Source organism: Carcharodon carcharias, chromosome 22, assembly GCF_017639515.1.
Source record: "Carcharodon carcharias isolate sCarCar2 chromosome 22, sCarCar2.pri, whole genome shotgun sequence".
Classification (NCBI taxonomy): Eukaryota; Metazoa; Chordata; class Chondrichthyes; order Lamniformes; family Lamnidae; genus Carcharodon; species Carcharodon carcharias.
The window spans coordinates 31,244,692-31,260,024 of record NC_054488.1 but is presented as its reverse complement, the minus strand read 5'-3'; the positions used below and the strand labels follow the sequence as shown (position 1 = coordinate 31,260,024).

At 40.6% G+C, this 15,333-nt stretch overlaps 1 protein-coding gene across 3 annotated transcripts in view; it reads left to right on the top strand.

Moving 5' to 3' along the window:
• usp43a (ubiquitin specific peptidase 43a) overlaps window positions 1-11,469 on the top strand; it is a 603,671-nt gene extending 592,202 nt beyond the window's left edge. For all 3 annotated transcript variants that reach the window (XM_041217140.1, XM_041217139.1, XM_041217138.1), the window contains 3 exons: window positions 1,967-2,125; window positions 5,600-5,758; window positions 9,655-11,469. In XM_041217140.1, the coding sequence (XP_041073074.1) occupies window positions 1,967-2,125; window positions 5,600-5,758; window positions 9,655-10,916 (1,580 nt within the window). In that variant the 3' untranslated portion in view covers window positions 10,917-11,469. The remainder of the gene's footprint in view (window positions 1-1,966; window positions 2,126-5,599; window positions 5,759-9,654) is intronic.
• Window positions 11,470-15,333: the final 3,864 nt, after the last annotated feature.

Here is a 15,333-nt window from a genome sequence, read left to right as displayed (position 1 = left end):
AAAGAAAATTTACCTTAGTGAAGCAGGTAGAAGAGAGTCTGTTGAAAGGAGTTGGATATTAAACTTAAGGCTACAGTCTATGGAGAATATGGTATAACATATAAATGTGCCAAGGGATTTTCCATTATGTTGAGGTTAAAAGGGGGGAGATGCCCATTCTGCAGTTTAGCATATTAGTTGCCAATTATGTAATATTGTTGATTTTAGTTGTTTTGTTACAGTAAAAGTCTTACAAAGTGAAATCTTGTGTGATCCATTGAGTCAGTCACTAGGAATTCAAATCTCTTTTTAAAAGTTATCAGTTTTTTCAGGGATTGTAACTATATACATGAACAAACTTTCATTTATGTAGTTTCTTTCACAACCTCAGGACATCCCAAAGCACTTTGTAACCAATCAATAATTTTTAAAATTTAGTCACTTTCGCAATGTAGAAAGTGGCAGCTAACCTGTGCACAGAAATGTCCCCTGAACAGCAATGAGAAAAAGAGGCAGTTTTTGCTAAGTGTTGGTTATGCCACTGGGAGACCTGCCCTGTTGTTCTTTGAACATCACCACAGGATCTTTTACATCTTCAAGGAGAGGGTATTTGAAGCTTCAGCTTACCATCTCATTTGAAAGGCGTCACCTGTAAAGGTGCAACATTCCCTCATTGTGCTCTGTGCTGTGCTGACGTCTCTGGACCGGAGCTTGTACCCTTGGAACTTCTAATTCAGAGGAGCGAGTCCAACCACTAAACCAAGATTGACACCATATTAAGTGATTCAGATGACTGATGTACAGCTCAACTATTTAGAAACATTGAAGACTACTTCTACATACCTGTTCTGCAGAATAGATGGCAATTGATAGAAGTTAGTGGATGACTTGCTGGGGAAGAAATTTTAGGGGAGAGAGTGAGTGTGAAAGCGAGTGTAAACTTGCGTAAATGTGTAAATGTCATGTAATACTGATACCTTGTTGTTTAAAGTAAAGTAATTTAGTGGTGTTTCAGCAAACAGTGCACGGATTGGCAGGATGCAGTAAGTTACCAATCTTAGTGAAGCAGCCATGGGGAGATAAAATAGTAGTTATATCACTGGACTAGAAATTCAGAGGCCTGGACTAATGATCTGGAGACATAAATCCCACCATGACCACTGGGGAATTTAAACTCAAATAAATAAATCTGGTTCAAAAAGCCACTATGCGTAACAGTGACTGTGAAACGATCAAATTGTTGTAAAAGCACATGTGCGTCACTTTCCTCCCCTTAAGGAAGGAAATCTGCCAACCTTAGCCGGCTTCCATGACTTCAGACCTGCAGCATTGTGGTTGACACTTAACTGCCCTCTTAGTGGTGACTTACCACCACCTTCTTGAGGGCAGTTATGGTGGGGAGTAACGCCCACATCACATGAATGAAAAAAACGATGCAGATGGAGTCTATCCCACAAGATGAGTGGGAAGTTTGTGAATGAAGTAAAATTAGTAGAGCTCATCTATCTGTGCTCTCAAGGAAAAGTGAGTGGTGTGGGTGATCTTAAGAGTGGAACCCCTCTCCCCAAAAACATGTTTAATGTTTTATACATTAGGAAAAAGCAAAGTCTTCAAGTACATTCTAAAATTAAAATCATACAGCTCCAAAGTACCCTGCAAAGATTTGAAGTTTCAAAAAATACTAAAAGTCTATTTGGGATTTCATGTACATGTCTGTTAATATTAAAGCTAACCTGCATCAGTATTCTACCAAAGTGACCGGATCTTCAACTATTTCACTCAATTTTGTTAGACATTAGCTCCATATTCATTCACTTACCACAGATCTTACCACAATATAAATGGCTTCAAGAACTCACATTTTCAATTAATGGGTTCTATCAATGATCTATAGTGTAACTGGGATTATGAGGAAGTTAATGGAGAAATGCTGAACACTGCAGCTATTTTGTCCTGGTTCATTGATTTGACTCTTTTTGTTTATCAGCATACTGCAGAAACTCTGTGGATGGGCAGTGGTATGATTATGATGACAGCAATGCAGAGTTGATTCCAGAAGAAGAGATTTGTACTCGTGGTGCCTACATACTCTTTTATCAAAAAAGGAACACCATCCCACCATGGTCAGCCAACAGCTCTGTGGCAGGTATGTGAAATTTAAGAAGTGCAATTTGTTGCTGTAATGGTGTGTGAATCAGTGGTCAGCCCATCTCTGAGAGGTGACTTCATTGAAACATATGAGATTTTGAGCAGGCTTGATGCGGTAGATGCTGAGAAGATGTTTCCCCTCATGGGAAAATCTAGAACTGGGGGCATAATTTCAAAATAAGGGGTCTCCCAATTAAGATGATAATGAGGAGGAATTTCTCTTCTCTCACAGGGTCATTAGTCTTTGGAATTCTGTTTCCTAACAAACAGTGAAGGCTGGGTCATTGAATGTATTCAAGGCTGAATTAGATAGTTTTTTGATTGACAAGGGAGTCAAGGGTTATGCAGGGCAGGCAGGAAAGTGGAGTTAAGGCCACAGTAACATCAGCCATGAATTATTGAATGGCAGAGCAAGCTTAATGGATCGAATAGCCTACTCCTGCTCCTATTTCTTATGATTTTATTTTAAAGGGATGGAGAAGCAAACAGGGTGAATTGGAGTCAAATTAGGTATAAAAAGATAAATAGAGAGGGAAAGAAAGATTGGATTAAAAGAGAAATTGACAGGAAGGGGGAAAAAATCAATTTTTAAACTTTCCAAGGACAATTTACTGCATGCAGGAATGAAATGCCAATGGTTCTCTTTCAGGACCTCCAAGGTTAAGTAGTATTGCAGGAAGATAACCTCGTCATTAGAAGTGTCCTTAGATCACTAAGCACCAGGCATAACTGCAGACAGTCTAATTGGTTTCAAACAGAGCAAATGCAGCAATTTGTTGAAATTCACGGGCAGATGACAGAGAGCTCCCATTTCCACAAGCCTTACAGCAAATTGTCCTATCAGTTTGTGGTGAATTGCAACTCGTGATGCATGTCTTCCTCACCACATGTAGGTTATTTACACACTAATGTCGACAAGCTCATTTAACCTGTTGTTGCCTTGCCAGGAAATTTGCCCCAATATCTTATTTCCATTTATGTGTACTAATTAAAACAAATATTGATTGAGAATATCTGCAGGTTCAATAGTGGAGCTCTGGAGCCCAAACAAACTCTCAATTTGTCTCACCTATGCTTGGAGTTGTCCAGACTCATGGAGAAGTTGTCATTATCAAGGGCACGTGAGGATGCTCCATAGGCCCCAGTTGTCCTGTGCTCCCATATGTTCATTCTGCAGCATCATTAAAAGAGTGTAAACATCTTTCTCTTCTTTCCACCTTTGTGGGTGATATGAAGTTGTTTTCTTGCATTTTACTAGAATGATTACCACAAGCAGCATAACCACAAGTGAAGCACAGTATGTTATGAATCTCTTAAGATCTTAAATCTTGAAAACAGCTCAATTTTTTGTAGCAGAGTAGGGTGCTTCAGAATCTGGCTATGGTGAGGATTAGTTTAGAAATAAAAATAGTGGTGTGTGTAGTCTTATTCGTAGTGTTAGCATTTAGCCAGCTCTAACTGAACTGTTAGTATAAAAGGTGTTTAGTGAAAAGTGGGGATTGAAATATTTATACGAAAAATTCAACTGTTCATGTGGCGTTTCAATCCGCATTTTAATGATTATCGGAATCCTGTTATAGTAATACAATTCCTATTGTTTTATTCAAATTAAAAATTACCTGTTTTCATTTTACTTTTTTATAGAAGTAATGCCAAAGAAACCACTGAAGCACCATCTAATATATTACATAAACCAACAACATTTTCACTATGCTGGTATATTGATGATCAATTTTGAAATGGAAACTGTTCATGAATGTTGCACTAATTGTAATTTATTGCACAAAGCTGAAAGATCAGCTACCATTTGTCATCCTGAAACTCGAGCAACGATACCGATAAAGTCACAAGTTCAATATATCTCTTGCCTTCACTAGGCTGTTTTTTGGCATTTGAGAAGAAAAGGAGCTGTTTTTACACATTTTTAACCATGATGAGTGAAATTGTTTTTTTATATACAGACAGTGTTTTTCTTAAGAGTAGAATATTCTGTACTCAGTTTGAGTTTCATTGATTTCAGGTCCCATCTTTAGCTGGGTCAATACTCGAACAGGTCAGGCAGCGATCTGCTGAACATTTCCAGCATTTTCTGTTTTTATTTCATATTTTCAGCAGCTGCAGTATTTTGCTTTTGAACTTTAGCTGGGTGTCTGCTTAGCTCCTGACAATGAATTGGTGAAAAGTTGTCCTGGTTTGCTTGCTGCACTCTAATTGTCTGTCTTATTGCATAGACAAACAATCAGATTGAAATAGTCTTCCCCTCATCAGCAAAATGTGATGATCAGAATAAAACAGCAGTATTAGATTAATTGCTTTTCAATCCTAAAAAAAACTGAAAATGAGCCCTAATTTTAACTGCCTCCACCTGATGGAAACAATGTGGGTTGGGGGGGGTGTGTGGTTATTGTAATTAAAGTAACAGCTGTCAGTTATCCCCACCCTCCCACTACATCTCCTTACTATCCCGCTCTTCTGAGCCAGTAAACAGGAATCCACAGGGATGGGTAGGATCCTGAGCAGGAATGTTGTGTCAGTTCCTCTGTCAATCATAACCTGTTGGGAGCTAGATTCTGGTCCAGAAGAAACTCAACAGGTAAAAGTTTAAATGTACTTCTCAGGTCTTCTGGTGGGGATGGGAGTTATCCTCTGGCTCCTCACAAGGAGCATTGGGCCTTCTTTGAACTGGCCTAGCCCCTCTTCCTCCTTCCTGTCACAGCCCCAAGTTTTGAAACCCACTAAATGCTAATGGCCATCCCCACAGGTCACCAGCTGTGGCTTCCTGCTGCATGTTTGTGTTCCTCCCTGCTGCTCATGCCATCAATCTGGCCAGCTGTCGTGTGAGAGACAGCAGCATTACCTGCCATTAAGATCCTAAGGAATTTTAGGCCCTTGTCCTCGCTGGGTTCTTCAGCCCAGTGCAGTCTCCCCATGCTCTCCCAACCTCCTTTTGTTATGGGAATCATAGATTTTGTCAGAGCTTTTCTGATCGTGAGTTATTTTGAGAATGGTTTCCATAATGTGTCCCTGAACATAATCTAGATAATATTCTGGTATTTAGGATTTTTAAATCAGCCATGAACAATGACAATTGAATGAAACATTAGCCTCGGCCTATGCATAATGATCAAGTTGGTGTAACTTGATTGGGGAGGTCATGTTGTAAAACTGAAAGAGTAAAGTTCATTGATACTTACAAAAAATTCAATTACTCACACCTGCAGGAATTAATGATTTGTTTAGCTTTGGGCAAGAGTGCTGTCCCAAGCGTTCGTAAAAAAGCACCAACAAAATGCAGTTGACTGATGATGGCGCACAATCGAGTTAATTGTTCAGTTCAAACAATATAATCATCAATTTTGTGATTTCCAAATTTGTCTCATGTGGAAGCAGAGGTGAAATATTTTAAGACTGTAAAGGTTGATTATAATCTAATAACCATGTGGATTTTATCAAGTTGTTTGGTTTTGTGCAGGATCCACAAGCTCATCAATCTCTGATCATTGGCTTAACCGACTTACTGGAGACAGCAAACGAGGGAGCTTGGTATCCCGTGTGTCCACAAATTGCACATCCCTCCCTTCATCTCCGGACTCTCCTGTCTTCCCAGATAATCCAATAAAGGATAAAAATGGTATGGCTTGTTCAAAAAAAATTTTAACCTTTGGACATTACTGGTGCCTTATCGGCTAGAGTTTTTGGACATGTTTAACACCTGTAAAAGTATGTTCTGGTTAACTTGAAATGTTCTGCTACCAACTGTGTACAGGAGGAGCCTAGTCCTGATTGTTCTGCTTTCCATGGCTGTGTATTTTGTTACAATCACAAAGACCATCATAGTTGATCTGTTCTATGCGTTTCCCAAAAAAGATTTAAAATACTGTATAGATATATACCGTTCTGGTATGACATAGAAACATAGAAAATAGGAGCAGGAGTAGGCTATTCGGCCCATCGAGTCTGCTCCGCCATTCATTATGATCATGACTGATCATCCAACTCAATAGCCTTCTCCCACTTTCTCCCCATATCCTTTGATCCCTTTCGCCCCAAGAGCTATATCTAACCCCTTCTTGAAAACATACAATGTTTTGGCCTCAACTACTTTCTGTGGTAATGAATTCCACAGGCTCACCACTCTCTGGGTGAAGAAATTTCTCCTCATCTCAGGCCTAAATGGTCTACCCCGTATCCTCAGACTGTGACCCCTGGTTCTGGAATCTCCCACCATCAGGAACATCCTTCCTGCATCGACCCTGTCTAGTCCTGTTAGAATTTTATAGGTTTCTATGAGATCTTCCCTCATTCTTCTGAACTTCAGTGAATATAATCCTAAACGATTCAATCTCTCCTCATATGTCAGTCCTGCCATCCCAGGAATCAGTCTGATAAACCTTTGCTGCACTCCCTCTATGGCAAGAATCTCCTTCCTCAGATAAGGAGACCAAAACTGCACACAATATTCCAGATGTGGTCTTACCAAGGCCCTGTACAATTGCAGCAAGACATCCCTGCTCCTGTACTCGAATCCTCTGGCTATGAAAGCCAAGATAGCATTTGCCTTCTTTACCGCCTGTTGCACCTGCATGCTTCCCTTCAGCGACTGGTGTACAAGGACACCCAGGTCTTGTTGCACATTCCCCTCTCTCAATTTATAGCCATTCAGATAATAACCTGCCTTCCTGTTTTTGCTACCAAAGTGGATAACCTCACATTTATCCACATTATACTGCATCTGCCATGCATTTGCCCACTTACTCAGCTTGTCCAAATCACACTGAAGTATCTCCTCATAGTCAGAACCATCCAAGGTATTCAATCTAAATCAGAGTATCGGATAGTTCCCTGTGCAGGGTAATTGTCATCAGATGTTTGAACCTCCTGGGCAATCACCTAGGAAAAGTTAGAAAAATTAAAACTACTTCTAACTCCTGAATAACTATGCTACTGGCACCCCTGCCCTCCACTGGACCCTCCTGACTAACCCCCACCCCACCAACTACCTTCCTGACCCCTCCCCCGACTACTCCTTAACTATCCTTCCCACCTCCTGACTACCCTCTCGACTACCCTCCTGACTGCCCTCTACATCCCTCGCCTGCCCTCCGACACTTCAACTATCACCCACCTCTCCAAACACCCTTCTGACTCCACTGACTACCCCCAGCTACCCTCGCCACCCCCGTACCTCTCGGTCTCCATCTTACCCACTTAACTTACGCACTTACCTTCTCCCTGGCTGCTCAAAGTGGCTGGGACCTTTAAACATACCTGCTTTACGGCACCTAGTGCGTAAAAAGGGGGCGCAGCTACCTTTCCTCTGACGCTGCTTCACTCGACTGAAGACCTTGGGAACTTGCTGCACTGCACTTTTCTCAGCTGGACCAAGTTGGAATGTCAGACGAGAAGTGTGCAGCTCTATTTCAGAGTAAGTTAAAAGGAGAGGAATACCAATCTGACGGTGATTGCCACTCCACAAAAGTCCTGTCCCCTTATTAATTTTCACTGTGCAAATTTAACAGGGAGGAGGAAGAAGAGACGATTAGGTGGGTTAGTCACATCTAAAGTGTAACACCCACTTTTACAAAACTTGATATGAATTGAACCTGCTTGCAATAACAAATTATACTTATTGAAAAAGACAATTTGGGGTGAAGGGGACAGACTCTTCTATATCACTGATTACTTTATAGTGTGTGCTGAATGGGAAGCAGTTAAACTGCAATCTGGACTCAAACTGAGCATAAATGAGATTTGCAGTTGTGGGATTTCTTCAGAGTTTTAGTCACCTTAAAAATGCATAACAAAATTACAGTCTTTGCCACAAGTAATGAGCAAAAATCCTATTGCAAGACCATTTCACCACCTCATACAGCAAGGGGACCAAGTTGTCCCTCCTGTATGTTTGTCACCCATGGAGCTAGGTTTTACACTCCCTTGTCGGTGGGTTTGAAGACAGGGGGAATTCATTAAATCCAGTCCACCTCTTACCCACCCCTGCCACCATCGCAATTATACCAATGGCGGGTGTGGCATGAAGTGGCTTGATTCCCAGTGGGCCAATTGAGGCCCTTCAGATGGCAATTAATTCCTACTTAAGGACCTTATCCCACCACTGCTAGGATTTAATTGGCGGCAGGTGAGGCCCCCACCAGTCCAGCAGGTTTCCCTGTGCAGGCAGGTGAAGGGTGGTTGTGGGGGTGGGGTGGAGTTCCACCCATCAGAGAGCACCCCAGGGCTTTAATTACACCCATGTTGCCCCCGCAACCCCCCCCCCCCATCCACCCACTGGCTTCTTAAACCCCATGCCCCCCTCTCCAGGACTTACCAGCTTGGCACCTGATGAAACCCTCAAACACTTTTCTAAAGTTAATCCAAAACGCACGCCTCTGTCCTAAAGCACCAGACAGCCGCCAGCCTCTGGTGTTCTTTTAACTAGATGCAATCCTGCGGGTATTAAAGTTGATGGGTACACTCATTCTGCTAAAAGCCATAACAAATCCAGTGAGCATGCTGATTTGCATCTTACACAGGCAAATAATGCCAGTTCAAAAATTGACTGTCTTCAAAAATTCAAAAACTATGACTGGGATCTTCCCAATCAACAGTGGCATGAATTGGAATCAGAATCCTGGGTATTAGCAGTAAAGCAACAGGTTTGTAGTTTGCCCCGTGTCTGAGTCCAGGCACTAAGGGACTACCAGCTGGTCTGACGAAGGAGATGGGCCAATTGGCAAGTTGCTTCTTTGGCAATGTTATTAACCCTCCACTGCTAATGCCCCTTTTAGTATTGGAGCTATCAGATAGAAGGACAGCGGGGAAGGTCATCTCATCACTGCCATGTGAATGTGTAATCATAGCCTGTGTCATGTTATCAGAAAGATGACAATAATTATACTAGCAGAAGACATTTTAAAAAAAAATGAAAAAAGACCCTAAGATTGTGTAATCTAGGGTAAAACATTTGAGTTTGTCTGCAATTCCTCTCCCCGATACTTTAGCAAAGTCTGGGGGAAAGTTCTCATTGCCACTCACCACCACTGAATTGATAATTCAGTACTGTGGCACTTTTGCGGACATGAACTCCTGGCTCACTATTCCACATTTGTGCATTGGTGCTCCAAATTTCAGTGCTGTGCTCTTTAACAATGTGACTTTTTCATAACCATACATTTTGTGTTCACAAAGAGGTATCAAATTCAGGTTCTAGATTTTGATGGCACTCAGTGGAAGGAAGAAAATTATTAAAATGCTGTAGAAAGCCCTGTAACTGATAATCAACCTGTCTGATTTGAATTTAAATGAAAGTTTGGCAGTTAACTGTTCCCTGGTGCTTTCGCCATGGCAACCCTCTACGAATCAGTGTCCACTTACCAACCAATCAGCACTCTTTTCATACAGTATAAATTGTTGTTCCCTTTACACTTGGTATTCTTGCGAATCTGTCCTGATGAGTGCAAGAAGAAAAGCTTTGACAGCATGTCTCTTTTTTTCAGCACTACTCAAACTAATAATCTGTTCATCCCCTAGGTGGTTTTGAAATTCGACCATTTGTGCGTGGTATTCAAGGAAGAAGTATTAGTATGAAGGGGTCAGCTGCACTGGCTGTACCTAAAGATGCAGCTGTAAAAAATGCAACATTACGTTGGTCATTGGGAGCCAAGGACAGGCCAAAATCAATGCCTGGTGCACTGGTTGAATATTTGGAATCTGGTCGCAGGCCGAGGTGCACAAAAGAGTCCATTGTACCAATAATGACGGGCACCACAGACCCTGACTGTGTGTCATCAACAGATAGACCAAAGCAGCCTAATTCGGATTGTCATGTTGATTGTACAAAGCAGGCAGGAAAAGGATCAACTGCAGAACAAAGCATAACTTCCACTGGAAACAGGAATGGAAAAGCACATCTTGAGAAAATGCATGATTCTTCAAACAGCCTTCGTAGTAGCCATAACAAAGAGAATTCCACAGATGAAAAGACAAATACGCTGAGGAGAAATGGAAAACTAAGAGGCACTGGTACTTCGCAGAGAAAATCATCTAAAATGGCAATTGACAAGTCTGAAGGGGTAAAAGGACCATCACTCATCAAAACAGATGAACCAACACAACCAAGAGATGACAGAATATGTAATAGCACCAGTGGACATTGTATTGGGTCTATGAGCAGCTTGGCTCTGAGCGACACTTTAAAGAGAAGAAAAGGATACCATGGTAGCAAGAAGCTTGAAAAGTCTCTCTCCTTAAGGAGTACGGATCTTGAACCAATGTTGTCACCAAGTCTGCGAGAAACAGATAAAGGTAGTAAAGCAGAAGAAGCAAAACTAAATGAGAGAAAGTTTTCAATTCTGAAAACAAACTTTTTGAAGAAGGACTTTAAAAGACAAAGTGAATTGGAGAAATGTTGGACTGCCGAAAATGTCAATGTATCATCAAACATATCTCTGTCCAATGGGGCTTTGAATGGTAAGCACAGAGTAGATTCTCTAAGTGAGAGCAGGGCAAGAGGCGGAGTGAGTGGAACCAAAAACTCTGCCAAATACAGGGAAGAATTAAATAATGGCAGAATAAATGTAGCAGGAGAAGAAATTAGACGATCACAGAGTTCATCAAACATAATGATCAAGGATGAGTTGACCTTGAAGAGGTCAACTTCACTTCAGAAGACGGGAACAATCTCCCAACAGGCCAGAAACCTAAATGTGGAAAGATATGGTACATTGCAGAGGATGAGATACAGCACTTCCTCACTGGGAAGGAAAAAACCTGTGCCTGAATCAAGTTTTTAAAGGTATTGCAACTGTCAATGGATTGAACACAACGAAGTAGTTTTATAATTAGCTGCACTATTTTTTCTGTTACCTGTTTTGCATTCTTCAATTAATAACCAATATTTGTAAATAATGTTTGAAGTTTTACAGATATCTAAGGACAAACATAAGATATATAGATTTGTTAACTTTGTGTGTTATAAGAGCTCATAACTTTCCTTTTAAAAATAATTGGCTCATTTTAATCAGTATGCAATAAGACTTTAATGTCGGGGAACCCCAAAAATAATGTTAAAAGCCTATATATATCTCATATTAATGAATTTTAATCTCTGCTTTGTTATAAAACGATACTTTTGTAAAACAAGAATTTGAAATTTGTATTGTCAAAAAGTTTTAACGGTGTAACCAAAAATGTTAGTATTTACAGGGGAAGGTGTACAGTCATTTTTTTGCTGCCTAAAATCAAATGTCAGCTGTTAACATCTGCTCTGTGTTAAATTATCATTTATGTAAGGGAACATGGCACAAGCTTTCATATTGATTAAAAACACTTTTGAGTACCTTCCAATTATTGTAAAAATGCCTTTTTTGTTCAGGAAATGGAGCCAACAAGCTGAAATCGCTCAGGACAACAACACTTTCTGTTCTCCCCAGTTTAAATTGTCTGGAGCTCATGGCTGATGTTTGGGAGCCACAGTTCCATGAAGCTGGCCTATCTTTTGATACCTTGTCAAAATGACCATTCTCCTTATGTAATTCTGGGAAAATTATTCAACTTTAGAGGCATCATAGTGAAGTCAGCCAACTCAGCCACAACTGGTGGTACAACCTGGTATCACCTTGGCTCCATTTTGGACATTGCATATGCCAGTTGAATCGACAATGAGCATGCACTTACCAATGTTAATTGGAAAGGAATGAAATGCTATTTAAGTTTTGGTATTGAACCAAATCATTGATATTTGGAGGAAATTATCTTGCTTGTAATATTGCATTTTATCTTAGTGACATGAATAGCAATAATGCATCTTTCAGTATCCCTTTGTGATTTGACAGATAAAAGTATGGTCATAGTTGGCCAATTCAAGCTAATGATACAGCTATGTCAATCTTTACTGTGCTGTCAAATAATGAGCCCGAAAATGCACCTGGAGCCAATATATTCAATGGTGCTTGCACCTTTGAAACAGATAATTAAATAAGGGAGGCTGAGAATATAAAGCAAAACCTCTAAGTTTGAATAATCAGAAAAAATAGAATAAAGAATTTAAGTAAAAGTAAATTTATACTAGTAAAAATTCAGAAGGAGGCCTCTTGGTGGTTGGAGTGATGGGTCTATGAAAGATCTATCCAATTCGTCCCAATATCCTGTTCTTTCCACATAGCCTGAAAATGTCTCCTTTTTTCTGTTTGAAAGTTATTGTTGAACCGTTTTCCTCCTCCCTTTCAGGCAGTGCATTTCAGATCATAACTCATGGAGTGAAGAAATTTCTCTTCATTTCCCCTCTTGTTATCTGCAGTCTAATCTGGAATGTCAACCTGATGCTTTTCGACCTGCAGACAGGTCAGGAGTGTACAGTTGCAAAAGCCCATTCTATTTCCAGTATACAAGCTCTCAGGCCTACCGTGACAGGCATCTCATGCAATGGTTCACTTTTGGGACACAGAGGTGGCCCATGTGCTTTGTGGTTGGCACAAATAAAGAATGTTGGGAGGTAACATGAATTATGATTGGCTGCAGTTAGAGTGGTTTAAATATCATGTGAGGCTAAAGCCAATTGTTCAGTTTAATCAAAATAAGTTACCATATGAATGGTAATAGTAAGAGTTGAAAAGATGGACACTGAATTCACATTGGATTGTCTGGCAGTTGGAAAAAGCCAGCAACATTGTGAGATTGAAACACGTAGCCTAAGTGGAGGGGCAATAAGAGCTGTACAGGCTCAAGAAAGAAAACAATTGGTGCAAACATGAAGATGTTCAGAGGAGGCACAAGTAGAAAGATAAGCAACATCGACACAGGTATAATGATGAAGTAAAAGTGTCACATCTGCTCACAGGGGCTTTGAGCAACATCAGGCAGAGGAAAACGACAATCAGGTACTGTCATACACTTAAACTGATAAAGGAAGGTTTATTGATCACTCAATTAGTGAGAAGAGGTCTATTTGATCCAACCCATAACTTTGTGATAAATGATTTTACCACATTGAACCTTAATACAATTTTATAATTAAGAATAGCTTCTGTAAAACAAAGTAGGATAAGGATGTATAGACTGAGAGGTGTGGGTTGTTACTTTGAGGCAAATACTCCATGCATCTTAATTTGTAGATTTGAGGAATAATGCAGATTGTGATATTGTAAAATGACCTATTTTGCTGCATATAATTTGATTCCTGAGCCAAGATACACACAAATAAAATGTAGCAGAAAGCTCAGAGCTGCAGTCAAAGCAGCCTGCCAACAGAAATGGACAATATATTGGAATTGTAATTAAGGATGGAAAATGTAGTATCTTAATATGTCTAATAATGTTAGAGCATTTTCAGAATATGATTTCAGAAGATTGATTGGTACGGTGGCCTCAAAACCATAATCTGATCTTTGAGCAACCAATTGATCTACAGCATCATGAGTGCTCAAGAATTGAGAAATGAATGATCAAGCAGGGTTTTTTTATTATTCCTGGGATGTGAGCATAGCTGGCTAGGCCAGCATTTATTGATTGGTCATTTAAGATTGCTCTTACCGGCAATCTTGTAAATAAGGCCCGATCCATTTGCTCACCATGCAAGCTTGATGCTGAAATAAGGCTCATCAAAGGTATCCTATGGGATAATGGCTCAGATCAGATCAGATCATTTCACGCTTATATCACGCAAACTCATGAACGGGCCTAAGGCCATCACTTTCGGCCCTGAAAAGTGTCCGGTCTACTTCAGTTTACCCTAGAAGGACAAAGTAGCTCATCAATTTGAGCAACAGGTGAATCTAGCTGTCTCACGCTGCTACTATGCAGTAGCAACGCAAGTGGTATTCACCACTAACAGGGTGCAGCCGTCAAGCCAAAAAGACATTCATCCTATCACACAAATGCCAATGCTAGGTACGTATGTCATATGTCCCAAAGACTGATGGATTGTATTAAACAGCATGTCCCAGCCGCTGTTCGCAATTGGCAGGAAACTCAAAACGCAGTGTCCAATGTTAGATGTGACTCTGCGATTGGACAACATTTGCTAAATAGTCCTCAGTGTGCTAAGAGTTATGCTGACAACCTATTTAAGATTGTCAGTCAGGCTCAGTAACACATTTGCGTGTACTGGAAGCTACATATATTAATACCTTATATTATTAAGGACCCTGTTCTTTGCAGACAGAAAGAACGTATACACACATTGCACCTGTTTCAGCTAAATAAAATAAGTGACAACCATTCGCTGATTCATTCCTCAGGGCAATGCCTTGACCATTTAGGGTCAAGCTGTCTGGTTTAAAATTCATACAATACTTGACAGTTAACTGTCAGTCACTATCACTGGTGCATCTACCAATCAGAGTTGTCTTGCCAACCAATTAACTTTCTTCACATACAGTATAAATTGTTGTTTTCCCCTTACATTGGTATTCTTGTGAAGTGTCCTGATGAGTGCAAGACAAAAAGCTTTGACATGTCTCTTGTTTTCAGCAGTACCCAGCATTTATTGCCATCCCTTATTGCCTTTGAGATGGTGGTGGTGAGCTGCCTTCTTGAACCGCTGCAGTCTATGTGGTAATCCATGCTGACACTCATCAGCCTGGTTAATTCGCTGCATCCTGTCCGTCTATGTCAGGCCAGCCAAGCAGATCATGGAAGAGCAATGCAAAAGAAATGAATGCCATAGGCACAATGATTTGAGGCGTAAAACAGAATTTCAGGTCTGAAAGGGAGCCTAAGACACAGTTAAGAGACCAGGAGCCACAGTGAAACATGAAGCTGCTGAATGTATGTTTGCCTAAATTCAGGGGTCTGCTGCCACGTGGCAAGAAGCTGGTAGGTGTGGAATGACCTCCAATGCAAGAAATTTATCCCATACTGAAGCTCCATCCAAATATACAAGTATCCAACATAAGAGTTGCAGGGTTCAGCATAGGACCTCATACAGGTACATCCATGTCTGATACAGAACATAGTTTCATTCTCACAATGTGAGGCCACTGAGAAGGCCAGCATTTACAGCTCATCCTGACTTGGCCTTCGAAGGTTAGCAGCAACTCAGTGGCTTGCTGGGCCACTTCAGAGGCCTGTTAGGAATCAACCACTTTGGTGTGACTGTGGATGCACTTACAGGTCAGGTTGGGTAATGATCCACAGAATATTAATGAGTCAGTCGGGTTTTTAATGACAATCCAGCAGCTTCATGGGCACTTTTACTGATATCAGCTTTTT